This window comes from Somniosus microcephalus, chromosome 1 (genome assembly GCF_052327205.1).
Source record: "Somniosus microcephalus isolate GS21.2 chromosome 1, FLI_Smic_1.0, whole genome shotgun sequence".
NCBI classification, from domain to species: Eukaryota; Metazoa; Chordata; class Chondrichthyes; order Squaliformes; family Somniosidae; genus Somniosus; species Somniosus microcephalus.
The window spans coordinates 411,845,782-411,873,546 of record NC_140987.1 but is presented as its reverse complement, the minus strand read 5'-3'; the positions used below and the strand labels follow the sequence as shown (position 1 = coordinate 411,873,546).

The 27,765-nt window shown below is 46.7% G+C and overlaps 1 protein-coding gene across 5 annotated transcripts in view; it reads right to left on the bottom strand.

The window, feature by feature from the left end:
- arhgef9a (Cdc42 guanine nucleotide exchange factor (GEF) 9a) overlaps positions 1-27,765 on the bottom strand; it is a 327,654-nt gene that overhangs the window by 148,698 nt on the left and 151,191 nt on the right. For all 5 annotated transcript variants that reach the window (XM_085999087.1, XM_085999095.1, XM_085999121.1 and 2 more), the window contains one exon: positions 21,566-21,745. In XM_085999087.1, the coding sequence (XP_085855213.1) occupies positions 21,566-21,745 (180 nt within the window). The remainder of the gene's footprint in view (positions 1-21,565; positions 21,746-27,765) is intronic.

Below are 27,765 nucleotides of genomic sequence, written 5' to 3'. Positions count from 1 at the left end.
TATCAGTGACGTCACATGCATGCTGTGGAGTTAAAACATCCGGGTTTCCTGTGCGCTACCAGCAACCCTCCCCCCACCTCCCCCACCCACTCCCAGCGTGTCAGAACATTAAAATTCCCCTCTAAGTGTCTAAATGGATTAGAGGAAGAGATACACAAATCACTAAACGTAGTGACACAGGTTAATAAGGCCATAAAAAAAAACACAGCACTGGGGTTTATTTCTAGAGGGAGAGAGTTGAAAAGCAGAGAAGCTATGTTAACCCTGTATAGAACCTTGGTTAGACCACACTTGGAGTACTGTGCACAGTTCTGGTCTCCATATTATAAAAAGGGTATAGAGGCACTGGAGAAGGTGCAAAAATGATTTACTGGAATTATATCAGAACTGAGAGCTTATACCATCAGGAAAGATTGAACAGGTTGGGGTTCCTTTCTCTAGAAAAGAGAAGACTGGGACATGACCTGATAGAGGTCTTTAAGATTATGAAAGGGTTTGATAGGGTAGATGTAGAGAAGCTGTTTCCATTTGTGAACGAGAATAGTGGCCATAAATATGAGGCAGTCACTAATAAATCCACAGGGAATTCAGGAGAAACTTCTTCACCCAGAGAGTGGTTAGAATGTGGAACTCGCTACCACAAGGAGTAGTTGAGGCAAATAGCATAGATGCATTTTAGGGAAAGCAACAAAGCACGAGGGAGAAAGGAATAGAAGGATATGTTGATGGGGTTAGATGAAGAAGGGTGGGTGTAGGCTCATGTGGAGCATAAACACCGGCATGGACTTGTTTCTGTGCTGTAAATATTTTGTAATACTTTGTATTCATAAGAATTTTTAGAAACAAGAATAGGTCATTATGACCAACAATCCCTTCTCTCACCATACACATCCAATTCTTTCTTGAATTCATTTGTACTGATTGTTTCAATGACCTTCTCTGGTAACTTATTTCACAACATATTACAGATTCTATTGTTCATTCCTATATATTGTCTTTGGTTTAAAATACGAATGGTTCGAAATTGCATCGTGTGATATTAGTGTCAAGCATGTTAACGCATTCATGTGAAGTTCCTTTGTTATGGGTTAATACCTGTATTCAAGTAGGAGATCAAAGGAATTCCATATGAATGCATAAATACATTCATTACTAATATACAACACAATGTTAATTCAAAGCAATCACATGCTTATTCATTCTCGTTGTCTTGCCATTTCAGACAAATGCAGTTTTTTGCAGCTCCCTCTAAACAGGCAATTTATTTAAAATGTCCACAAATTGCAGCAGCAACTATTGTAAAAAGTGGGTGGTATATTTTATACTGCTTTCATTACAAACTAGTATAGCAAGGAAAAATGCATTCACATGGCAGCGAAATCCTGATGTCACTTGTTTGGCTGCAAACCAAAATGGACAATAACAGGAATTAATACAGATAATTACAATTTTCCACTTCCCCTGCTACATACAGAGACCTAATCCATGATTTTGTTCTTCATCTTCATTGTGCTCTATATTATTACAGTTTATTTTTGTGCACGGATCACTTAGAAAATAGTTTCTTACATTCTAAAAATGTACTTCAACTACCCAATGACCCAGTGGGTTAAGGCACCTCTCAGCGCAGCATGAAACTATACGGGCCAGGAGGTCCCAGATTTGATGCTGAATTAACAGATCTCAGCCAGTGCAGCACTTAGGGTGGTAAAATTGGCCTCAGTGCCTCAGCTGGATGGGAAAAATTACCCAAAGTTCCTACTTCCAAATGCTATCCAGTCACCCCTGCTGAAAAGTGCACAGTATGTGGATGTCAGGTGAGGAAAGGATCAGGTTTAGCTTTGATATTCCTCGGGGTTGAATAGTCTTTACAGACTCATTCCAACACAATGATAGAACAGATGAGAGATGCCATTTTATCCATCTACACCCTTCCATAGAACCTATAAATAAAAGAAAGTCATTAATAAATTGAACAAAGAATTCAGGAGAAACATCTTGACCCTGAGAGTGGTTCGAATGCGGAACTTGCTACCACAAGGAGTAGTTGAGGTAAATAGCATACATGCCTTTAAGGGGAAGCTAGATAAACACATGAGGGAGAAAGGAATAGAAGGAATGTGTTGATAGGATTAGATGAAGTAAGGTGGGAGGAGTTCACTTGGGCCAAATGGCCTGTTTCTGTGCTGTAAATTCTAAGCAATTCTATCCCCTTCCCATCAGCAGCATCTAACGTGCAAGGATTCTCTTTTGTTGTAATATGCACCTCCAGTTTTGGCTTCCTCTGCTGTCCCTGGAAAACCATTGTACAATACTATTAATCACTCTTTGTATGAAGAACTGCCTCCTGACATCAGCCCTGCACTTCACTTGACTTTTATCGGGTTGTACTTATGTTCCTTTTTCCTGCAGTTGAGGTTTAAATTAAAATAATGCTCCAAATTAATCTTTTCTATTCCACTTAGTGTCTTAAATACTTCTATAAAATATCCTTTTGCCTGCTTCTTTTTAAGGCTGAAAATTCTCAGCTTTTCTAATTTTCCCTCACAACTCAGTCCTCTGACACTAAAGCAGCACTGTGAATCTAGCTGACTGATTATTTTCAATTTTCGCTCTTCATTGAAGTCACTGGCTTTTGCTGGTTTATGTTTCCATGGGCTGTTATAGCTCTTCAGTATCTAACTCAAATGACCATTATTCATGTGCGGAACGAGACAAGCAATTTCAGCATTATTGAACAGTATGAGCATTACAATTGAATCTGATCCTGTCCTTATCCAATGTGCACATATGCATTTGCTAGCAGGGGGTCACTGCATAGTGATCTGGAGTGGGAACCCTAGCTGTTTTTTCCCTTCCCTTGCGCAGAGGCACTGCGTTCCCTGGCTGAGACCAGTTAACCCTGAGTTCTTCTTAGTCTACTTGACCGTGGCTCAGTGGTAGCACTCTCGCCTCTGAGGCAGAAGGTTGTGGGTTTGTAAGACCCATTCCAGAGACTTGAGCACAAAATCTAGGTTGACACTTCAGTACTGAGGGAGTGCTACACTGTCGGAGGTGCCGTCTTTCAGATGAGACATTAAACCGAGGCCCCGTCTGTCCTCTCAGGTGGATGTAAAAGATTCCATATGGCACTACAGTATTTCGAAGAAGAACAGGGGTCTTCTCCCCTGGCCAATATTTATTGCTCAACCAGCATCACTAAAACAGATTATCTGGTCATTATCACGTTGCTGTATGTGGGAGCTTGCTGTGTGCAAATTGGCTGCTGTGTTTCCTACATTACAACAGTGACTACACTCCAAAAGTACTTCATTGGCCGAAAAGCACTTTGGGGCATCCTGAGGTCATGAAAGGCACTGTATAAATGCAAGTCTTTCTTTCTTCTTGTTTCATTAGTATCTGACTGTGTTGTGTATTTACATACTGATCCATCAATTGAGCTAATTATGATTTATATGAGTACAAATGCAACAAATTTCTTCTTTGTTGCAAAATGGGCCTAATGTCAAGTTCTCACCAGTTTCCAGAATTTTACGAGATCTTGTGTACACACAAAACTGTAAGATCTAGCATCCAACTGAGTCTAAAAATGGCAACAAATACATAACTGATCCTGATGTTACCTAATGTTTTCACGTAAACTCAAATTTTATACAGGTCTGTGTCCATGGTTCTGGCACCCATGAAGAACTGCCCGATTACTCAGGGATTCTTCACTGGTGCTAAAGAACTTCAAAGGGCATGAGATATGATCATAGTCTAACTCATTCCTTTAACAGGACTTCCAAAATGTAGAACATATTATTTCTTCAGTCTTCCTCTGCTTGTACAATCTTCAGACTTTAAAAGCTTGGGCCTAGAAATTCAGTTGCGTTCGCCAGCCGTTAGCGCCTTAGGAGGGGTAGATCTCGAGCGCTAGGCACTTAGCGCCCGGGCGCAGGACGATCTGTGCCTACGCCCAACTTCAGTAGACATTTAGCGCCGGCGCAAAGTGTTTGCGCGCGCTCAGCTGCGCGCGCAACTTATGACGTAATTTCATCGTGCAACGCCCTTTGTGCGCCCCAAACCGGAACTTCAGTCGCGCCCGCCCAATGTGGGCGTGGCGGTGTTAAGAACTGTGAAGTGGAACGCAGCAGAGGCCCTGCGGGCCTCGGGGAGCGCTAATTAAAGGGCACTTACACTGAACTATAAAGGCCAGCCATTTTGCTGCAATGACTTTTCTGCAACGGATTTCTGGACAGAGACCAAGGAAGAGACCTTACTGATTTGGCCCAACATAGGAGAGGTATTTTTGGCTTCTGGCCAGAGCTTGGAAATTTGCCTCATTGTGATTTCATTGTTTGCAAGTATATTATGGGGGCTGCATGGGGTTCCAACCCTCAGTTCCAGCATTATGTGCGAAGGGCTCGCAGACGCTGTGTGAGAGGGGCAGCCATGCCTAGACGCAGAGGGGGCATCAGGCATCGGCAACGTAGGCCTTACCCACTCAGGGAATACCGCCAGCAGGTGTCCTATCTCACCATGACTGCCGCGCAGTGTGTTAAGAGGCTGCGCTTCAGAAGGGAGGTGGTTGCAGAGATCTGCCAGCTGCTTCACAGAGATCTGCGTCCACAGCTGATGTGCAGGACATCTCTGTCGGTGGAAGTGAAGGTCACGGTGGCTCTGAACTTTTATGCAAGCAGCTCCTTCCAAGCCGCTGCTGGGGACATAGCTAACATCTCCCTGTTCGCCGTGCATCGCTGCATCCGGCAGGTCACCGATGCCCTTTTCACAAGGAGACACCAATTCATCTCCTTCCCCATGACCCTAGAGAGGCAGGAGCAGCGTGCAGTCGGATTTGCGAGGATCGCCGACTTCCCCATGGTGCAGGGCGCCATTGACAGCACGCATGTGGCTTTGCGGGCACCTATCGACAATGCCGAGGATTACCGCAACCGGAAGGGCTACCATTCCCTCAATGTACAGCTGGTGTGTGACCACAGGCAGCGCATCCTAGCTGTCAATGCCCGCTTTCCAGGCAGCAGCCACGATGCATTTATCCTGCACCAGACTGCTGTGGCTGACATGTTCCAGTCACAGCCTCCCCCAAGAGGATGGCTTATCGGGGACAAAGGCTATCCTTTGTGTACATGGCTCATGACCCCGCTCCGCGCGCCCAGGACCCCTGCTGAGGAGGCATACAACGAAAGCCATCAAGCCACAAGGAACATCATAGAGCAAACGATTGGCGTCCTCAAGCAACGGTTCCGCTGCCTGGATCGCTCCGGCGGATCTCTGCAGTATTCGCCGGATAGAGTCTCCCAGTTCGTCGTCGTTTGCTGCATGCTGCACAACCTGGCTATCCGCAGGACTCAGGCACTGCCACCTCACGTTGGACCACCACCTCAGGAGGACGAGCAGGAGGACCATGAGGAGGAGGAGGAGGAGGAGTACCAGCCCAGGAGGGAGCCACAAGGTCCAAGGGCCGTCCGTCGGCGGCTTATTGAACGACACTTCTAGGCCCCCTGTCAGGGAATGGCTTGTGGCAATGAAGGCACATGAATGCAGCCGCTCCGCAAGCCCTCAGCCGGTTAACGCAACAACCACTTGAAACATCACACATGGACAAGCTGAATAAAGAAAAAGCTTTATTGAACAAACTCAGGGCCCTTCCCACATGAAACCCAAAAACAGACAACACCCCCAAAAAACAGTCAAAAACATATCTCACTCCCACAACCTGGGGAGGAATAACAAAACTTGTCCATCCAAATGGCCTTCATCCTCGGCCTTACCAAAAGAACCCCCCCCATATGAAAAAACATTTGCCAACACACTCTACTTTGTGTGCCGAGAGGGCGAGTCCTTGTCCAGGCTTTTCCGGCCCCTGGCCGACCTGCTGCTCCGCCTCAACCTGGGCCCTGTGGGTGCTGCAAGGCTGGGGGAAGGCTCCTGAGGGGCACATTGCGTGACGGCAGATGCCCTTGGGGGTCGGCCTAGACGAGCTCTGGCCCTCGAGGGGCCGGCTGCTGACTGCTGCAGCTGTGGCTGGGCAGCATCAGTCCCTCCAGCAGCTCGTCGCAGCTTCGCTAGGGGAGTGGCAGTGGCGGCTGCAGCAATGGGGGCAAGCTGGCTGATGCCAGGCGCTCGCTGCTCGCCTGAGACACTGGCACTCGGCCGGGCTGGCACTGCAGCAAGCGCAGCAATCTGGTGAAGGCCAGACCGCTGTGCTGCTGCAGCGCGGCGGGTGCCCTGGCGATGCCTGCCTGACACAGCGAGTGTGGTAGCAGTGAGTGCCCGTACTGCCCTGGTCTGTGCCCGCATCAGACCAGCCAGTGACTGCACGGCACCACTGATCAACTGTCCACTCGCTGCCTGTGCTGCCCTGAATTCGTCCCGACTCGCGTCCTGTGCTGCCCTGAATTCGGCCCGACTCGCGTCCTGTGCTGCCCTCAATTCGGCCCGACTCGCGTCCTGTGATGCCCCGAATTCGGCCCGACTCGCGTCCTGTGATGCCCCGAATTGTTCGAGACCCCTGGCCTGTGCTGCCGCGAGTTGTTCGAAACCCCTGGCCTGTGAGGCCCCGAAATCGAACACACTATGAGCCAGGGACTCAAGGGCCTCAGGCAACCGTGCCACAGCCCCCATGAACTCGGTGTGCCGACGATCCAAGTCCGCGGACATTTGATCAAGGAGGCGCACCTCCTGGGCGAGGACCGTCTCCGGACTGGAGGCCGGACTCTCCCTCTGGGGAGAAGGCAGCCGAGCTGCCCGACCCTTCCCGCGTGGCTGCACGCCACTGGGCCCAGCAACTACACTCCCCTGCAACACTTCCCCCCTCTGGGGAGAAGGCAGCCGAGCTGCCCGACCCTTCCCGCGTGGCTGGACGCCACTGGGCACAGGAGCTACACTCCCCTGCAACACTTCCCCCCTCTGGGGAGAAGGCAGCCGTGCTGCCCGACCCTTCCCGCGTGGCTGGACGCCACTGGGCACAGGAGCTACACCCCCCTGCAACACTTCCCCCTGGCTCTCCTCCAGGGAAGACGTGTCCCCTCCATTGCCATCCCCGGGCGCGGATGAGGGTTCCCCCGATGGGCCGCCTTCCTCTTGCTCCTCCTCGTCCTCCTCTTCCGAGGGACTGACACTCGCAGCTTCAGGGACCTCCTCCTCACCAGCTGAAAGCAGGAAGGCACAAGAGTAGCTTTAGAGTGAGGACAGGGCGTCAGCGAGGGAGGCATGAGTGGTGGCATTCTGCGCATTGGTCGGACAGTGGCAAAGGATGTAGATCTGAAGCGCAAGGGGAACGGTGAGGTCCAAAAGGTCATGTCCTTACCATTGGGGCCCAGCACAGGGTCGGCATCTCCAATTGCAACGGGGCCAATCACCCGGGCACCCATGAGTCGACCCACGCGCTCCTCCAGGTCACTGAGCTGCTGGAACTGGGGACGGCCTCCCCCGGTGACAGTCCGGCTCTTCAGATTCTGGGCCAGCTTGGCCTGCAAGAGAAAGGACGGCCTCTAAGTACAGTGTGGTGCCCTGTTGTTGTGTGTACTGCCTCCCATGGTCGAATAGCTTGGCCAGTGTGGTGCCCTGTTGTTGTGTGCACTGCCTCCCATGGTCGAATAGCTTGGCCAGTGTGTAAAGTGCAGAAAGTGCAATTGATGTTCATGCCAGTGCCATAGCTGCTGGATGAAGGCTGGCCATTAGGCCTTTGAGGTCCCTTTGCCCATAATGTGAGGTGCACATGCAAGGATGAGGAGGACACTGGAAAGGGTACTCACCCTGATAATCCGAGTGAGGTCGTTAAACTTTTTCCGGCATTGGACAACAGTCCGGGGGACATCGCAGGTGGCTGTGACCCTCTGGGCGATATCCCTCCAGGCTCTCCTGTACACCCTGTTGGGAGGCTTCTTGCCACTGTCCGGGAACAAGATATGGCTTCTCTTCTCCAAAGCCCTAACCAGCATCTTTAAATCATGGCCAGAGAAGCGCTGCGCTCGCTCACGGGCCCTCTGCATCCTTCCTGGCGCTATTTCTCTCCAGCAGCAGTGTTTAGGCCTAGCTGGAGGGCTGCAGTATCCAGGGCGTGGCAGCAGACCAAGTCGACCCTTCCCCCTTTAAGAGCTGGCCGGCGCCAGGGTGTCTGCTGTCAATCAAACATGACCGCACCTGCGCTGCGCCCGGCCTTGGCGGTATCAGTCTGCACCGCCGGCTTAGCGCCTAAGGATAGCCGTGCATCGCCAGTTTTAGCGCTCGAGCAAACTCCTTGGCCAAAGCTACTGAATTTCGGCGAACTGCCCTCCACTTTCCGGCGGGCGCAAACTTTAGCGGCCGCCCGACTTTACCGCCCCAAAAGTGGCTATACTGAATTTCTAGGCCTTGGTGTCAGCTAATCACTACTTTGTAGGAATTGACGAATTCCTATAAATAACTGAGATCGACATCAGGGAACAAGTAAACAGGTCTTTACTGATCAGAGACTCCACGAGGACTGCCAGGGCAGCCCCGTGGATTGCGACGTGACGTCATCGTGTTTACGACGTGACGTCATCATGTTGCCCGCGTTTTCCCGCGCTCTTAAAGGGGCCACGCCCCATACATGCAAACTCTATATACAGAACACAGTAATGCCTGACACAATGGTACAGGTTTAGGCTGGTGTTAGAACATCGTTAAAGAGAATTATGTACAGTTAGTCAGAGTCATTCAGTGGTTCTGCCACATGCGTCCCCCCCAGAATTCGCTTTAACGGACAAAGTCAAACGGTGAGGGGGTCTGACAAGCCTGTCAGAACGACTCCTGTACTCTCGAGGCGGAGGTTGCTGGGCGGCTGGCGGTTTGGCGGGCAGTCGCACTTGATCTGTCGTAATGACAATGGGTGGCCGACCCCGTCTCGGCGGTTGTGCTGTCTCGACGGGGCGGTCAAGGTCCAAATGCGCTGGCTTTAAGCGGTCGACCGAAATGCGGTCCGGTTTACCACCGACATCCACCGTGAAGGTTTTGTCTCCTGCTTCCAACACACGGAAGGGACCGGTATATGGGGCCTTGAGTGGATCCCTATATGCATCATGGTGAATAAAAACGTACTCCGCCTTGTGAAGCTCCGTGGGAACGTGTGACCTCTGCGGCCCATGGTGTGAATTGGGCACCGGTGCGAAACATCTGGCCGCATCTTGGTGACTAGCAAGCTGGGCAGACGCAGACCATGGCTCTGTCGATGTTGGTAGGAAATCCCCTGGGACCCGCAGCGGCTGACCATAGACAAGCTCCGCTGATGAAGAGTGAAGGTCTTCTTTGGGGGCCGTGCGAAGGCCCAACAGGACCCACGGTAGCTTGTCTGCCCATCCAGCGTCCTGGAGGCTGGCCCTCAGGGCGGCTTTCATTGAATGGTGGAAGCGTTCGCAGAGGCCATTCGCCTGTGGGTGGTAGGCTGTGGTGCGGTGTAATTTGACACCGAGTCCTTGGGCCACTGCATTCCAGAGTTTGGAGGAGAATTGCGGTCCCCGGTCCGACGAAATATCCACGGGCACTCCGAAACGGGCGATCCAGGAGGAAATGAACGCTCTGGCTATGTCCGCCGAAGTAGTGGATGACAGGGGGACCGCCTCTGGCCATCTGGTGGTGCAGTCAACCATGGTCAGAATGTGTGAAAAACCATGGGAGGGTGGGAGTGGTCTTACCAGGTCCACGTTGACATGGTCAAAACGTCGCTCTGGAACTGTGAAGGAGGCCAACGGAGCTTTGATGTGGCGCTGTACCTTAGCCTTTTGGCAGACCACACAGGTGTTGGCCCAGTCGCGGACATCTTTTTGTATGCCATGCCATACGAAATTCGCCGACATCAGTTTCTGAGAGGCCTTCATTCGAGGGTGTGACAACCCATGTATGGCGTCGAACACTTTGTGGCGCCAGACAACCGGCACGACAGGGCGAGGATCCTGTACGGAGACGTCACACAACAGCGTGGTACCTGCCGAATGGAACTTGATGTCGGCCAACTGGAGGCCAGCGATGGTCGTTCTGTAAGCCTGGACTTCCGGGTCTGAGGCTTGGTCCGCTGCCATGAGGGCGTAGTCGATGCCCAAATGAACCGTATTGATGATCGCGCGGGAGAGGCAGTCTGCCACCAGGTTGTCCTTACCGGCCACGTGCCGTATATCCGTGGTGAATTCAGATATGTAGGTCAGTTGACGCTGCTGTCGAGCTGACCACGGTTCAGCGGTCTTGGACATGGCGAAGGTCAGCGGCTTATGGTCCACAAAGGCGGTGAAAGGACATCCTTCTAGCAGGAACCGAAAATGGCGGATGGCCAAAAAAAGGGCGAGCAACTCCCGGTCGAACGTGCTATATGCTCTCTCGTTCTGCCATAGTTGACGGCTGAAGAATGCCAACGGCTGCCACGTCCCATTCACCCACTGCTGTTGCATGGCACCGACTGCGTAGTCCAATGCGTCGGTGGTGAGGGCGATGGTGGCTCCTGGCAGCGGATGCGCCAGCATAGCCGCGTTGGCTAAGGCGCGTTTGGTGTCGGCGAAAGCTTGGGCCATGTCATCCGTCCAGTCTACCGGGTTCTTGCTAGTCTTGCCCTTGAGGGCCTCGTACAGGGGCTGCATGAGCAGTGCCGCCTTAGGCATGAAGCGGTGGTAAAAATTTACCATGCCTAGGAATTCTTGCAAGGCCTTTATGTTTTGCGGGCTTGGAAAAGATGTCACCGCCTCCACTTTTGAAGGTAAAGGAACTGCTCCCTCTGAGGTGATGCGATGCCCCAGGAAATCGATTTGGTGCAGGCCAAACTGACACTTGGCTGGGTTGATAATCAGGCCGTGTTGGCTGAGGCATCGAAAAAGGGTGCGTAGGTGACAGGTATGTTCTTCCTTAGTAGGACTGGCAATTAGAATATTGTCCAGGTAGATGAAGAGGAATTTGAGGTCCCGTAGCACGGAGTCCATCAGGCGTTGGAAAGCTTGGGCGGCGTTCTTTAACCCAAACGGCATTCGTAGAAACTCGAAGAGGCTGAGTGGGGTGATGACTGCGGTCTTCTGGACGTCTTGTGGACGCACTGGGACCTGGTGGTAGCCCCGGACGAGGTCAACTTTTGAAAACATGGTGTTCCCTGCCAAATGGGCAGAGAAATCCTGAATGTGGGGAATCAGGTACCGATCAGGAGTGGTGGCGTCGTTAAGGCGTCGGTAGTCGCCGCATGGCCGCCATCCACTGCCAGGCTTCGGGACGCTATGGAGGGGTGAAGACCAGGGACTATTCGACCGGCGAACAATCCCTAACCATTCCATGGTTGCGAACTCCGCTTTTGCGACCGCCAGCTTGCCAGGTTCCAGGCGCCGGGCCCGCGCGTAGACCGGGGGGCCGTTGGTGGTGATGTGGTGTTCCACACCCTGTTTCATGGCCGAGGAGGAGAACGTGGGTCTTGTCAGGTCGGGGAATTTGCCGAGCAGGTGGGCGAACTCATCAGGAGTCGGGAACGCACAGGAGACGGTGCGTGACGTAGTGTTACTGCGGTAACACGGGAGAGAATTAAAAGTTGCCGCGTTGATCAGCCATAGGTTCCTGACGTCGACCAGGAGGCTGTTGGCGCACAGGAAATCCGCGCCAAGGAGGGGCTGGGAAACTTTGGCCATAACAAACTCCCAGTGAAAGCGTTGCCCCCCGAAGCACACCTCAACTCGCCGTCTGCCGAAGGTCCGAATTGCTCCGCCATTGGCCGCTTCAAGGGTGGGGCCGCGATTCCTCGCCTGCACATCGAGGGCGGATGCGGGTAAAGTGCTGCACTGCGCTCCGATGTCGCACAGAAAACGGCGACCGGAGAGAGTGTCGGTGATGAAGAGCAACTTTCCCGCGTTGCCGATCGTCATCATGGCTGCGGGGTGTCCATTAGACCCGTTCCTCGGTGGTCGCAGTTGTTGGGTGTTTTTTTTGGGGGGGAAACTGCAGGGAGGGCGGCAACGCTTCGCCTTCGCACCGAACTGCGTGTGGTAGAAACACAGTCCAGCAGGCTGACGAGCTGGGGCGGCGTCTGCGGGGGATGGGTGCCTCGTGGCGGCGCAGTACTGCCGAGTTACAGCGAAAATTTTGTCAGCCTCCGCAGCGAGTGTTGCACAGTCCCCGATTTCAGATCTGGCCAGGGCAGCTTGCACCTGTTCAGGCAGTTGGCTGAGGAAAATTTCTCAGAACAGGAAGCATTCCGGTTCAGAGCCCAGGAGTGTGAGCATTTGGCTCATCAACTCTGAAGGCTTGGAGTCCCCGAGGCCGGGCATTGCGAGTAATCGACGGGCGTGCTCCGATTTTGTGAGCCCGAAAACCTGCAGTAACTACGCTTTGAGGGTTTCATACTTGCGCTCCGTTGGGGGGTTTTCGAGGAGGCTGATGATCCGAGAGGCGGTAGAGCTGGCGAGTGCGGAGACCACATACAGGTATTTGGTCTGATCCGCATCGATGTTCTGCAGGACGAACCGGGCCTCGACCTGAATGAACCACGAGGTCGCTTGCTGCTCCCAGAACTGCGGCAGCTTTAGTGAAACAACGTTTGCCTCCATGCTGTGCTCTTCTTTTGTGAAAATGTTCACAAAAACGGGGTCACCAATGTAGGAATTGACGAATTCCTATAAATAACTGAGATCGACACCAGGGAACAAGTAAACAGGTCTTTACTGATCAGAGACTCCACGAGGACTGCCATGGCAGCCCCGTGGATTGCGACGTGATGTCATCGCGTTTACGACGTGACGTCATTGCGTTGCCCGTGTTTTCCCACGCTCTTAAAGGGGCCATGCCCCGTACATGCAAACTCTATATACAGAACACAGTAATGGCTGACACAATGGTACAGGTTTAGGCTGGTGTTAGAACATCGTTAAAGAGAATTATGTACAGTTAGTCAGAATCATTCAGTGGTTCTGCCACAACCTCCTGATTTATCTCAACTTCTCTTTTGCTCTTTCTAACCTTGGTAGTGTCCTGCACTATGGGCTTTGGCCTTTCACCATTGCTTCTTAATTTAAAAAATACAATGAGAAGCATTGCTGTCTGTAGGATGAATAATCCAACATTCTATTGGATAAAGGTACTGCATCACCATCATTAGACAACTCCTGAACTGCCTATTTTGTGATTTTACTGTGTCAGCTAATTCATGCAGGTTGTTACCTAATTAAAATAGTAATCCCAATGGTGGTATCGCACATAAAATCTGCAACTTTGTCCAGGAGGACTAGCTGAAACACAAGTCAATCATATTAGTCATCCTCAAGGAGTGTAACTTCCCCCTTTACACCAGCTGCTGGAATTCATTTTTGAGTTTTCTTAAAGAACTAGGACTTGTGGGTCTAAGGACATTGTTATAACAGTGAGCCCGGCCTGCCTGAAGGCGTAAATATGTGATGTGAGTATACACATAAAATGTTTTTAAACCTATACAAAATATAGGGATGGAATGATGCAGTGGGTGAGACACAGAGGTGGTGTCATTTCTTGGCATTTGAGGCCTAACCTGGGACTCATCCATAAAATAAATCACAATGGGAACAACCAAAGGAATTCCCTTCCTCTTGACTTTGTTAGCTGCAAATTGTACTACAACAGTAATTTCCTAGGCTCCAGGAAAAGCCTGTCTTAGGAAACTGAAGACTTTAACGAAAGAGGCAAAGATACAGAGTGAAATAAAATTGTGCAAGATATTCAACGCACAAGTAGAGAAATGCTCACTGGCAAAAATTTAAACTTCAGGGTTTAATGACACAATTGCAACCTTGCTATAAGAGACACTGCAAAGTTTGCTAGGCACTTTCCCCTGTCATGCCCCCAGCCTGTAGGGGCAAGATATATGGTGGGAGCAGAACCCCACCCGAAGTTATGAAATTCAGCATGGGACCTGATTTCCATAATTCTTCAATAAGATGAAGCTTGCATATGCCTGCATTACGGCTTCCTCCTAGACCCAAAAATTCTGCCACAGAAAATTTGGTGCAATACAATTCAGGCATGTGAGGTGGGAGCTCCATTATTTTGACCATCACTTGCTGGAGTCCTAGAGATGTTTGGGTTAATAGGTCTGCTAAGGCTCATGGCTGAGGTGGAGGTGGACTGAATGTAGCCTCCTGGTTAAATGATGAATGCTCCTGCAGCAAATGACTCCTGTGATTCATTGATTATTGACCCAGTGATCGTTTCAGTCAAAGTAGTTCACTAGCTAGGTATCACAGTAACCAAATAAATTGGTTAATTAAGGATAAAGCTGACTGAATGAGTCCATTAACCAGGGACAAATCAAACTAAATTAATTCACAAATCAGAGATCATAGTAAATTATTCTATGTGTACCTCAGCTGGGAAATTATGCTCAACATTTCTCTCAGGTATGAATCCCTCAGCTACAGGACCTGTGATTACTTTCATATTATATGATCGAGAAAACTCTGTGACTCGCTACCTTGACTTCCTTTCTCATTTATACTCTGACCTTTCTGCCTTTGGCCACCTTTGCTGTTATAACCAAGTTCACTGCAAACTTGGGTACCAGTAGAATCTAGTCAAGGATTGTGTGCTAAATTGGCACACTCGCATTCCAGGAGAATGGCCCTTGTTTTAACTCTGGGCCAGTTTTTGGCAGGTGCGTTTTGGTTTCAGTTTAAAACTCACCCGCTGCAGCCAAAAACAGACCCTACCTTGGAGAGTGTGGCCAGACATGGCAGCCGGGCTCTCACAACAGGAGTCCATGTTTGCACGCTTTTCAGCTTTGGTGGAAGCTCAAACAGCTGCCATGCAGACTCTGGGCTTAAACCTGTGGTTCACCTTGGATAGACAGACGTCTACCTTGGAGAGATTGATGGAGTAAGTAGATTGGGGCTTTCAAGGAGTCACTCATCTGCTGCAGTCCGCTCTTCCGCAGATCAGTGGAAGTGATGAGCCCCAACCTCATTAGAGTGGCAGTGGCACAGTGGGAGTTGACATGTGTTGACCTCTCTTAAGATGGCAGCACGTTTGCTCCTCTGCCACCCCTTCAACCAATACCCAGTATGGTGCCGAAAAATCAGCTGGCCCAGCAGAAGCCGAAACGCAGCAGTCTGCAGCTGGGCCTTCTTAGGCTCAAGCACCCAGGAGTCATCAGTCATGGTCATCTCAAGGGTCCTCACATGAGCAACAATAGCCTTCCACCAGCTCTGCTGAATCCACTGGGAGAGCACCTTGTGAGGCTAGTAGAGTAAGGAAACCTTCTGTAAAGTATATCACTATGGGTTGAGTACTTGGGTGTCAAAATATTTTAGTTCAATCTTTTGGTTGAGGGCAACATGTAGACATGGATACTGGCATTTCAGCCTGCAGTACTTTGATCGTCTCCTGAAGATGCTGGCTGTTAGGATAGAGTTACAAAATATTTACAGCACAGAAACAGGCCATTTGGCCCAACAGGTCCATGTTGGTGTTTATGCTCCACTTGAGCTTCCACCCACCCTTCTTCATCTAACCCCATCAACATATCTTTCTGTTCTTTTCTCTCTCATGTGCTTATCTAGCTTCCCCTTGAATGCATCTATGCTATTTGCCTCAACTACTCCCTGTGGTAGCGAGTTCCACATTCTAACCACTCTCTGGGTAAAGAAGTTTCTCCTGAATTCCCTATTGGATTTATTAGTGACTATCTTATATTTATGGCCCTTAGTTCTGGTCTCTCTCACAAGTGGAAACATCTTCTCTACACCTACCCTATCAAACCCTTTCATAATCTTGAAGACCTATCATGCCACCCCTCAGTCTTCTCTTTTCCAGAGAGAAGAGCCCAGCCTGTTCAATCTTTCCTGATAGGTATAACCTCTCAGTTCTGGTATCATTCCAGTTAATCTTTTTTGCACCTTCTCCAGTACCTCTGTATCCTTTTTATAATATGGAGACCAGAACAGTTCACAGTACTCCAAGTGTGATCTAACAAAGGTTCTGTGCTTTTCAATTCTATCCCTCTAGAAATAAACCCTAGTGCTTTTTTTGCTTTTTATATGGCCTTATTAACTTGCGTCGCTACTTTGTGATTTGTGTATCTGTACCCCCAGATCCCTTTGTTCCTCTACCCCATTCAGACACTTGGAGTATGTGGCCTCCTTATTCTTCCTACCAAAATGTACTACCACAGAAACAATCAATATTATGTTTTGAGCGAGTGGACCATCCAAATGAGTTCAGATTTTGGATCTGGAGCCACGGTCTAAGAATCTAAGCTTCACATTTACTGAGGTATAATAAGTGGGTGAGCCTCCATGATTAGTGGGTGTATGTATCCTAAATTCTTTACCATCAGGGGAATCAGGATAGGTTGCTAGGATCAACATTTCTATCACCTCCAATGAGTGAGTAAAGAATTGTGCATATGGATTGGATTGCATATCCACAGGATAAGCTGCATAGTCCTCTAATATCGCCTACAGTCAAGTTAAACTCTCAGCAGAAATGTACAAAATTGTGATAAGTGCACAGTTAAGGCATGGTGAGTGCTTACATTATTTGTGAAAGTGCATGACTTTGTGAGTCAGCATGTTAATGACAATTTATGTGGCTGATAGTTAAAATATGTGAGTTACCAGCAGAAATTTGCTACATAAATGCCATACTATGCAGAAGGTGTAGCTTTGCCCAGCAAAGAAAATACACCAGCATCTGATGTACATCATGTCAAGCTGTAACTCCATAGAGCCAGGTGGGGTTAAGTATGCAGATAATGACTGACTCGCCCGCAGAGATTTGGAGCTATGGTTTCCTCTGTGTGTGAATTAACTGTATTGTCATTGGTTTATTATGACAGTTCACTAAAATAATTTTTCTTTAATTTTATATGTAGAAGAAAAATTACCCCCTTGAGCAGCTTCACATCTGGGAGTAAATTAACACCAGGTCTGACTCGACAACCTCACCCTCTTTCAATTGTCTCAGTTGAGAAAAGCACGAAGGTTAACAAGCTCTTAATGAGTTTTCTTCATCTTTTTTATTATTCATATATATCAGTTCTTTGTGAGCAGGAGGTCACCTCTAGATGATAATAAGGCAGTTTTAAGTGAATTTACAAAATGAACAGATATCCTCATGAGGTTCCACACTGCACCTTTTTCTTTACAATATATACCTTCAGCAAAATTCAGGCTTATCTACACTGGAGTCTACTGATCTCACAAAACTGCCTTGTGTCATTAACTCATATTAGTCTGCATTTCCTTGCTTACATTTCTTGTGTAACATCAATCAAAACCCTGTCTGATTTTTAATGATTCCATTTTTAAAAGCTTTATATATCATCAAAATAATCAGATTTATGATCAGAAACAAGATGCACAGAATTGTGTTACAGATGGTGAAATCCGTAGCTATTTTTAGCCCGTCATGGATGTGCACTGTACAAAAAATTGGCAGTTTGTTAGCAAGGAATGACCATAAAAACACTCTTAAGCAATTGTTAGCAACTTTGAATGCTTTCCTAAAGTGTGTAACATTTTAATTGACGGCAGCTTTTATTTTTGATGTGTTTTTGTAACCATCACAAATGCTTTTAAGAATATAAGAACATAAGAAATAGGAGCAGGAATAGGCCACTTGGCCCCTCGAGCCTGCTCTGCCATTCAGTAAGATCATGGCTGATCTTGGGCTCAAAGCCACTTCCCTGCCCGCTCCCCATAACCCTTCACTACTTTATCTTGTAAAAATCTGTCTATCTCCACCTTAAACGTATTTAATAACTCAGCCTCCACAGCTCTCTGGGGCAGAGAATTCCACAGATTTATGATCCTCTGAGAGAAGAAATTCCTCCTCATCACAGTTCTAAAAGGGCGACCCTTTATTCTGAAACTATGCCCCTGAGTTCTAGATTTCCCCACTGTTACTTTATCTATCGACTTGTAATAACCTTTTTCAATAATAGAGTATTGATTTTTCTTTTTATTCCTCCCCCTTTTTCTGCTAATTTTCTACCCATACCTCCTCTTCTCCCGAAGGTGCATGTCCTTACAATGGGGTACAGTTCCATTTATCAACAATGAATCATCTGAAAAAAAGTGCCCATTCTTTATGCGTACATCCAGACTGTGAGTGGGCTATAGTGGGCTATTTGACTGCAAGGACTAATAGCTGTGCTCAAGTCTATCTTGCCAGGCAGGCACACTCCTAATACAAAGGCAAAATACTGCGAATGTTCGAAATCTGAAATATAAACAGAAAATGCTGGAAATACTCAGCAGGTCAGGCAGCATCTGTGGAGAGAGAAACAGAGGTGATGTTTCAGGTCGATGGCCTGACAAGAGGTCATTGACCTGAAAGATTACCTCTGTTTCTATTTCCACAGATGCTGTCTGATCTGACCACACACCTAACATGGGATTCTGGATAGTCAAGGGGAGTATATTTCTCACCATTCACTAATTGTAACAAAAGAAATGGACACAATTATAGTCCAGGCATTGAGGCCAATTATAGTATCTTTACCAAGATCAATGAACTCAACACAGACTGGGAATCAAGTTTGAGATTTAGCTACTTAGTGTCTTAATCAGACACCCAGGGAGCCGGTATCAACTTTTCTCATTCAGTTTGTCAGATTGACTCTGTACTTTCTGCAGTGGCTAAGATCTGCAGCGAGAATGTTCTTATTGATTCTTTACAAGCTTCAGACTTTTAAAATTCAAACTTGGCATCATCTAAACTCTGCTTCCTGATTTATGCTTATTCTCTTTTTTTGGCCTGGATATTGTGGTCGGAAGCTTGCCGCCTGCGTACGTCTCCGAACCGAAAGAAAACTACGTACTTACCTGCTGTCTCTGGAGCTTCGGACTCTTGCGGTCCTGGGCCTGCAGGCGTATGCCTGCGTAAAGGCCCACGTATCCCGGGGCGCATGCGGCTCACAAGCATCCCTGGGATCATGTGGGCCAGGCCAACCAATGACAAAGGGGGATTCCTATTATGCTTATGGAGATTCTATTTACGTACGGAATCACCATAAGCATAATAAAAATCCCCAAATAAATAAAATTTCACACCACTTAAATAAAAATAAATGATCACAGGTTCAAAATTAATTAAAATATCCTTTGATTAAACATTTAAAATAAAAATTACATTTTTTGAAAAATAAATCTGATCATTTTTAAATGGGACAAAATTTACCTAAGCTAATTTTAAATGTAAGTGAATGTTTAAATCATTTAAAAAATGTTATTTTAACATTTATTTTAACGCTTACGCTGGTAAAAGAAGGCCTTACGCCTGCTTTTACCAGGAGTAAAGGTTTTGGGGGTATTCGCTGGGCAGTAGTTGGGCAAATAGCACAGCATACACCGTGGTGCGTGCTGTGAATGGCCCCGCAAGTTCCGGGTTTTGCGCATGTGGAAACCTGGAACTTGCGGGGCCATTCACAGCACTCACCACAGCGTACGCTGTTCGTACGCAGTCATCGGCCCCATAAATTCCGGGCCAATGTTTTCAACATTGTTGGTGCCTGCACTATGATCCTTGGCCTTTCACTTTGCTTTCTGAATTTTAAAAAAAGGTTCTCTTTTGTAACGTTTTGAAATCCAACCTATTCAGGCCTACAAAAGAAAATGTTTATCTTTAAGAAAAGAAAATGCGTAATTTGATAAAGAAATATTTTGTTCTGTTTAATACAGAGAATTCGAAACACATCGATTTAATTTCCTCTAGTAATGTACTGCTTAACCATTCAGACTTTGGGTTAACAATTACATTAAAACAGAGAACAGGGGGATTTAATTCCTTGAGCAGTGCATTATAAGAGAAAATCAAATCCAACAGAGAGACAATCTCTTCTCTCATATGAACGTTTATGCTCTTGTGAGGTAAAACACATTTGCCAGTCCCAGCTGTTAGAGCATGTTATTTTTTATTATTTGTCCATGGTTGTATTCAAACAGTAAGTCCAATCAAATTAAATACGTGTGTAAATATGGCGACAATGAGCCACACAACATTTATTTGCTTTCAAGTCTCCTGGGACCCCACTAAATACTCATTGATATAGGAAAACTTCTGAAGCAGTTGCTTCAAAATTTCATTAATAGGTAAACCATCCTTTCTGTAACATTTAATTTGTTACAATGCTGAAATACCACTACTTCTGATATAACAGCTGTATAACTCCCTAATTCGCACAGCATGGTTAGTTGCAGAATAAAACTATCCCATCAAATTATTCCAGCCCAAGAGAGCACCCTCTCCTGAGAATTTTCTATTTCTATTAGCCATTTGTTTTGTAAGCAAGATTGCCAATTTAGCTACCTATTATAGGCAGTTTTGTGCTGTACACCCATGCCTTAGAAACTGGATTGCCCAAATTCATTTCACATAAGATCCATACAGAAGAGACTTTTATCCTATCAGTCTAGACTGGACTTGACTGCAGATCCCAGAGTTGAAACATTGGTGTTAATCCACTCAGCCTAGTATCTACTACAGCAACTATGTAAAATACCTCTGCTGAGACCACCCCTTCATGATAGTACACTTTTGTACAGTTCCCTAACGTAGCTTTCTAGGGATCTATTGTTCTGCATCTATTGATCTGTAAGAGACCTACAAGATTGAAATTGTTTGGGCTTTGCTTCCATTTGCAAGATGCACACACTACAGACTGTTATTGGAAAGCATGGAATTAAATAATGTAGCATGCAGTTAACTTAATTTGCATCATCTAGCCCCAAAGATTCAGGTCCAAATGGGGCTGTCACACAGATTCAGGACTATTTATGTGGCAGCCCCATTGAATTACATTCAATGCATTTTTCACCACTAGTAACAGCCAACATCACCCAAAAAAAATCACAGAGGTAGCCTGTCCAGCACATCCAGTGACAAGCAGCCACATGTGACCAGCCTCTACATTGGCATTAATAGTAAGGTTTAGCAGTAGTCTACAACTTAATTTGTTTCCACTCTTCAAATCAGTGGAGAATTGCTGTTGACTGGCCTGACCCTTTTAATTGCTGGACAATATATTAAATGGCAAAATGATTACTGCATTTGGTCAATGAAAGATACACTTTGTCATCCACCACCCATCATAAATTTATTTCAGGTGCACAGCACATCAGGGTAAAGCATAAATAAAGAGCCTTTGGCTTGACTGCCCATGTACACTGCCACAGGAAGGTGACTGGTAAGGCTAAATATTTGTTTAGTTTTAAGATACATTCATTGTTTTGTATCATGACAATGTAGGTGCACTATTGCTAGACCTTGGCTTTTAGAGATAAAAACTGATCTGATACAACATCTGTGAACACAAAAGAAAGGCTAAAATTTGGTGTATAGACCCTTCATCAGAACTGACAAAGGGTCTCCATCTAAAATGTTTTCTTTTAAAAAGAAATAAAATCTTTTCTCTTTACAGATGTTAACAGACCCGCTGTATATTTCCAGTATTTTCTGTTCTTATTTCACATTTTCAACATTTGCAGTATTTTTCTGTTCATCTCTTAAATTTTCAGTTCTGTTCACAAAATGTGAGTTTGTGCCACTGTAGTGGTTAATTTCCCATGAAAGCAGCAATCAACCGTAAATTGAAAATGTCTCTTTCTCCTTCACTTACCCTCACAAAACTGGCCGGAAACCAGCCTTCTTCATCGTCAATCTGTCCCCACCACCAATCCTTGTTAGAGGCATCGAGGACTTTAATAACGTCCCCCGCTTTGAATGCCAACTCACGGTCGGCCATTGTGACGTGATCCCATACTGCCTCAGCACTGACAATGTAACCGCCACTGATCAGCTAAAAATAAACACAGAAAAGGGGAGAAAAAAATAACAAGAGATTAAAGTTATTATCATCACAAATGAATATAAACCATCTCGCACACAATCTCTGGTATACGACCACACTCTATTTGGCAGTTGATTGACTAGATAATTACATGATGTAGTGATTGGGTAAAGTTGACAAAATGTGAATAGAACCCAACAGAGGAGAAGAAAATTACTGCCAAGAAAGAGTCTTCTTTTGTGAAAAAGACAAATAACTAAATATGGCTGAGACACTCAACAAAAATTGTTTATTACATTCCCTTAGAAAGGAAACTAGGATTAGGCAATTTAAACTGTCCATGCAGGAATGTAATTATACTCTGAGCAGGGATGGCAATACATAATACTTTATATTGAATTCGTTAATCTCGGTTTGGTTGTTAATGAGGGCACTCCCCTGTGGGTAGAGGGCCTGTCTCGCAGTGTTGACCCCCTGCACAAAGCTGGAGTGCTGCGTGCGAGTCCCTGGGTGCCCTTCCCTGGCTTGCTGAGCCATTTGTGTTAGTGCTGAAGCACTTTTCCCATTTTTTGAGGTGCAGAAGGGAATTCAGCTTTAAGAGCTGATGACTCCCATTTGGGAATATTTTATTCAAATGTTAAGGGCTAAAAACTGCATTTTTTTACTCCATTTTAATTTTTATCAGTTCAGAAGGCATTACTCTTTTAATATCCCACAATGCCTAGCAAAATCATATCCTCGCTTCCAGAGGCTGTTGGAAGATGCATCACTGCTTCTGGATGCCACATTCCGGACTGATGCCAGGACTAACTCCACCAGGAGGGTGGTAAACTGTCCGTTTAGCTCTGGGCTAAGAATCTTTAGTCCCCAGCACGAATTTTTAACTCCTACCGGCGCCACCATTTTCGGCAGCCGTTAACCCACTGCCGTGGTGGCACCGACAACTTTTGTGTCGCAGTCAAATTTTTAGGCCAAAGACTTAATTCATCAACATGATAGTCCTTCTGCTGGCATTTCTACAGCTTCTAGTCATGTCCTTTGGTCCTCCTAACTAATTTTGCACAAAAAAACCTTCTCAAACTACGTTATTAATTTCCTCCATTATTTTAAAATCAAGGGTTTGTGATTTTGAAAATTTTCAAATCAGAAAGCTTTTGTTAGAAACAATAACCTTAAAATTAATTAAAACCCAAAAAATGGGGTTGCAGGGATCGATCCCTTTCCTGAATGGCTAGGCGCCTGTAATATTGGGCCTCAGGCCTCATTATCATCAAGCCAGCGAGCTGTGGACACTAAATGGGCATCCCCAGAAAGCTTGCCGGAGCAGAGGACTCAAAGTGGCGGCAGCAACAGTTCTCAGGTGAGTCCTTAAGGGGACCAGGAAACGGGGCGAGCGGGAGGGAGTGTAACGGTGATTGGGAGGGTGGGTAGCAGTCGTCAGTGATCGGGGAGGGTAGCAGTGGCGATTGGGGGAGATCGAGGTCGCGATCGGGGCTGATGGAGGGTAGTAGGAGCAGTGGTCCACATGGTTTGAATGTGGAGCCTGGAGGAATAGTCCTGCTCCTCCCAGCTCCATTTTCAGGTAAGTATATTCTAAACACTTACCTTGTTGTCTGCAGCCTGCAATAGTCCCTTTAAGGACCGCCTGTTAGGCCGCATGTAGACCTGGTCTTCCTGAATCAGCTGGCCAATATTGCAGAGGAGGCCTCAATCAGACATTAGGCTCCTTATTTGAATATGCAAAGAGCCTAATGTGCCCTCAATGCCTATTTTCTTGCCAACACCAATATGGCAGACGGTGCACTTCTGGCTCCTAATGAGCGTGTGCTTCTGGCCCGCCATATTAGAGGCTTAGGCTCCCATTTAGAGCCCGAAAAAATGGGCACAGGGCTATCCAATTTCTAGGCCAATGTCTGGAAGGAGTGGAGTAGGCAATAAAGTGGCATATTCTCCAATGGTAGCACAAGAGATTTTCCTTGCAGCGGAGGAGGGGGACCCTCTTTGGCAGGGATTGCTGCAAGACCTGAAGAAGAGCAGCTCAGAGGGAATGGGAGGAGGTATGAATGCTACCTCCATGACTCAGCATATCTGGAACCATTGCAGAAAAAGGTTCAATGACATTACTAGATAAGCAAAGTAATGGAGAACCCAACCTGGTAATAACAACTTGCATTTATATAGTGCTCCTCATATACAGGAAGGTGTCTCAGATCATTTTGCAATAAGTAGGAAAGGGATATAATGGACACCAAACATGAGGAAAGAGGAATGGAATGGAGAGACCAGGATGGGAAATTGAAAGAACCGTCAAAGAAAACTCTGGTCGGCTTGATGGGGCAGAGGGAGCCAGTGTACCTTGGATAATGCCACCAAGGTGTGGTCTGTTGATTGTTAAGAATGGACTCCTAGAGTACATCGCAGGTGACATTGTATGCAGAGAAGTCATTGGCAATAATGTAGTGCCTGCATTTTTCCAGGTAAGAGGAGGGAAGAGCAGTGCCCCGGAGGTGGACTGAAAGAAGTGCCATTGGAGGAGTACAGACAAGATGATGGGAATGTGGGATTTAGTGCGGTTAGAAAATGGACTGTGGCAGTTGAAACTTGTCACAGTTTATGGGGAAGGCCAGTTAGAAAGGCACTGGAGAAGTTGAGCTTTGAGATGATGAAGACACAAACTAGAGTTTCAGTGGCAGAAGGGACGAGATAGGAACCATCTAGTAAGTTCTAATACAGGACGCTTTCTCTTAAGTTGTAAATATGGACAATGCATTAATAGTCTCATCTACATCTTTCCATGCCCTTTACTAAAATGCTTTCCTCTTTCATGTACTCCTTGGTGATGCCTTGTTGAATTGTAAAAGTTGTACAACATGCATTGATATGGGAGGCATTAGTCGAGCTGTATTACAGTACAGCCCCTGATCTGTTTAGACATCTGAGACTCTGCTTTAATATGCCAATAGTATGCACAATGATGATAATAGATGGATGCATCTCATTATACCCGTGCTCGGCAGGTGTACATGGCTGCTGTAGAGAGGTCATGAGTTAGACAGCTGCAGAAAGTAGCCTTGCTCCCCTAGGAGCCAATCTTTCACATTTCTTTCTGGGTCAAATGATGGCAGCATGGTGGATTTCCTTATAATAAAGGCATCATGTCTGCTGCCTGGGAAGTAAGCATTGGCCTGCCTGGTCCTGTGTAGATTAATGGAGTTAATTAATACAATTATTGTGTGCAGGAGTATGCTATGTGGGTGCAATCAATGATGCCTTGCATTTAAGGGAAACCTGCAATTTGAAAAAATATTGTTAATGGTTGGCCATGGGGAAAGTGATGAAGTTGCATACTTTGGTAAATAATGCCTGCTTGGCAGCCTGTAGCAGCCTAGGCTGAGACTGAAGCATAAAAAGTCAGGGCTGAAGTGGCCTTAACAGCAGTGTGGCCCTACAGCATGTAGTACATTTCTATCACCACTCCTCGAGTGAACCCTAGCCTATGCCTGGGATGCCCAACGTTTTGGAGCTGCGAGCCTGATAAGAACATAAGAAGAACATAAGAAATAGGAGCAGGAATTAGTCACTTGGCCCCTCGAGCCTGCTCCGCCATTCAATAAGATCATGGCTGATCTTGGGCTCAAAGCCACTTCCCCGCCCGCTCCCCATAACCCTTCACTCCCTTATCTTGCAAAAATTTGTCTATCTCCACTTTAAATGTATTTAATGACCCAGCCTCCACAGCTCTCTGGAGCAGAGAATTCCACAAATTTACAACCCTCTGAGAGAAGAAGTTCCTTCTCATCTCAGTTCTAAAAGGGCGACCCTTTATTCTGAGACTGTGCCCCTGAGTTCTAGATTTCCCCATGAGGGGAAACAGCCTCTCTGCATCTACCCTGTCGAGCCCCCTCAGTATCTTATATGTTTCGATAAGATCACCTCTCTAAATTCCAATGAGTATAGGCCCAGCCTGCTCAACCTTTCCTCATAAGTCAAACCCCTCATCTCTGGAATTAACCTAGTGAATCATTGCTGAACTGCCTCCAATGCAAGTATATCCTTCCTTAAATAAGGAGACCAAACTGTACGCAGTACTCAAGGTGTGGTCGCACCAATACCCTGTACAGTTATAGCAGGACTTCCCTGCTTTTATACTCCAACCCCCTTGAAATAAAGGCCAACATTCCATTTGCCTTTTTGATTACTTGTTGTACCTGCATGCTAACTTTTTGTGTTTCATGCACCAGGACCCTCAGGTCCCTCTGAACTGTAGCATTTTGTAATCTCTCTCCATTTAAATAATAGTTTGCTTTTTTATTTTTCCTGCCAAAGTGGATAACCTCGCACTTTCCCACATTACACTCCATCTGCCAAATGTTTGCCCACTCACCTAGCCTGTCTATATCCCTTTGCAGATTCTTTGAGTCCTCTGCACAACTTGCTTTCCCACCCATCTTTGTATCATCCGCAAACTTGGCTACATTACACTCGATCCCTTCATCCAAGTTATTAATGTAGATTTATAAATAGTTGGGGGCCCCAGCACTGATCCTTGTGCACCCCACAAGTTACTGTTTGCCAACCAGAAAATGACCCATTTATCCCGACTCTCTGCTTTCTGCTAGTTAGCCAATTCTCTATCCATGCTAATATATTACCCCCAACTCCGTGAGCTCTTATCTTATGCAGTAACCTTTTATGTGGCACCTTATCGAATGCCTTCTGGAAATCCAAATACACCACATCCACTGGCTCACCCTTGTCCACCCTGCTTGTTACATCCTCAAAGAACTCCAGCAAATTTGATAAACATAATTTCCCTGATACATGTTTCAAAACCAGTGAGTGGGCTGCATACGATTGTACAATAATGCGAGCACCCATACACAAAAAGGCAATACCTCCTGTGCACAAATAAGCCAAATCCACATACACAAAAAAGCAAGATTCCCGATACAGAAAAAACAACACAATGCGAGGACCCGATCCTCCTTTCCCCCCTCATCCTTCCCCTTCTTTCCTTCACACATTCTCCACCTCCTTTGCTCGCATCCTCATCTTCCCCCTCCCAAAGCCTGGTTCATTCTTTCTCCTGTTTTCATTCTTTCTCTATCTTCTTACCCCTTTTTCTCTCTCTCTCTCCTCTTCTGCTCACTCTCTTTTTCTCTCTCCCTCTTCTGGCCTCTGCTCTCTGTCCCCTCTTTCATCCTCCTGGTCTGTCTTCTCTTTCTCTCACCTCTGGTCCTACTTTCTCTCTCTATCTGTCCTTTTGACAAATGAATTTCAACCCAGATAAGTATGAGTTATTGGCCCAGAAATTCGGGTCCCAACGCATGAGTACGCACGGGGTACTCACGCGTGGACCCGGTGGAAGTGCCGGTTTCTTGCATGCACTGCGCATGCGCGGGAAACCGTCACTTCCGTTCCTCTGAACAAAGGGGTTCAGAGGTCGAACGCGTGTGCGCAGGAGTCTGCGCATGCTCTTTGAACTTACGTTTTTTTTACAGGTTTTTCCGTGAGGGTAAGTCTTTAGATTTTAGAAATGTAAAAAACAGGCGTAAGGCCTGCATTTTAAAAGGTAAGTGGTCAATTAATTAAAATTAAAACATTTTTTCCACAGGTTTATTATTTTTAAATACTTTAAAGCAAGGTAAGTTTATTTTTAGCCCCATTTTTTAATAAAATTATTTTTTTCAAAAATTTAAATTATTGTTTAAAATAGTTATTTAATGTAATTTATAGTTTATTTAAAAAGTGTGATTAAAAAAAAAAAATTAGTTGAAGGTTTACTGTTATTTTGGGGCCTGTATATTCATAAGTTTAGACAGGTCTTCCTGTCAATCTTATGAATGGGCTTTTCCCTCCTCTGATTGGCTGCCCATGGCTCATGTGATCCCAGGGGATGCATCGCACTAACTACGCCCCTGGGACACACAAGCACAGCGCGCCGGGAGTTGGAGCAGGCCCCGGAGTGGAATTCCACGGGAGCCCAGAGCTCAACTGCCGGCACGCAAGGTAAGTGCCGGTCGGGGGCT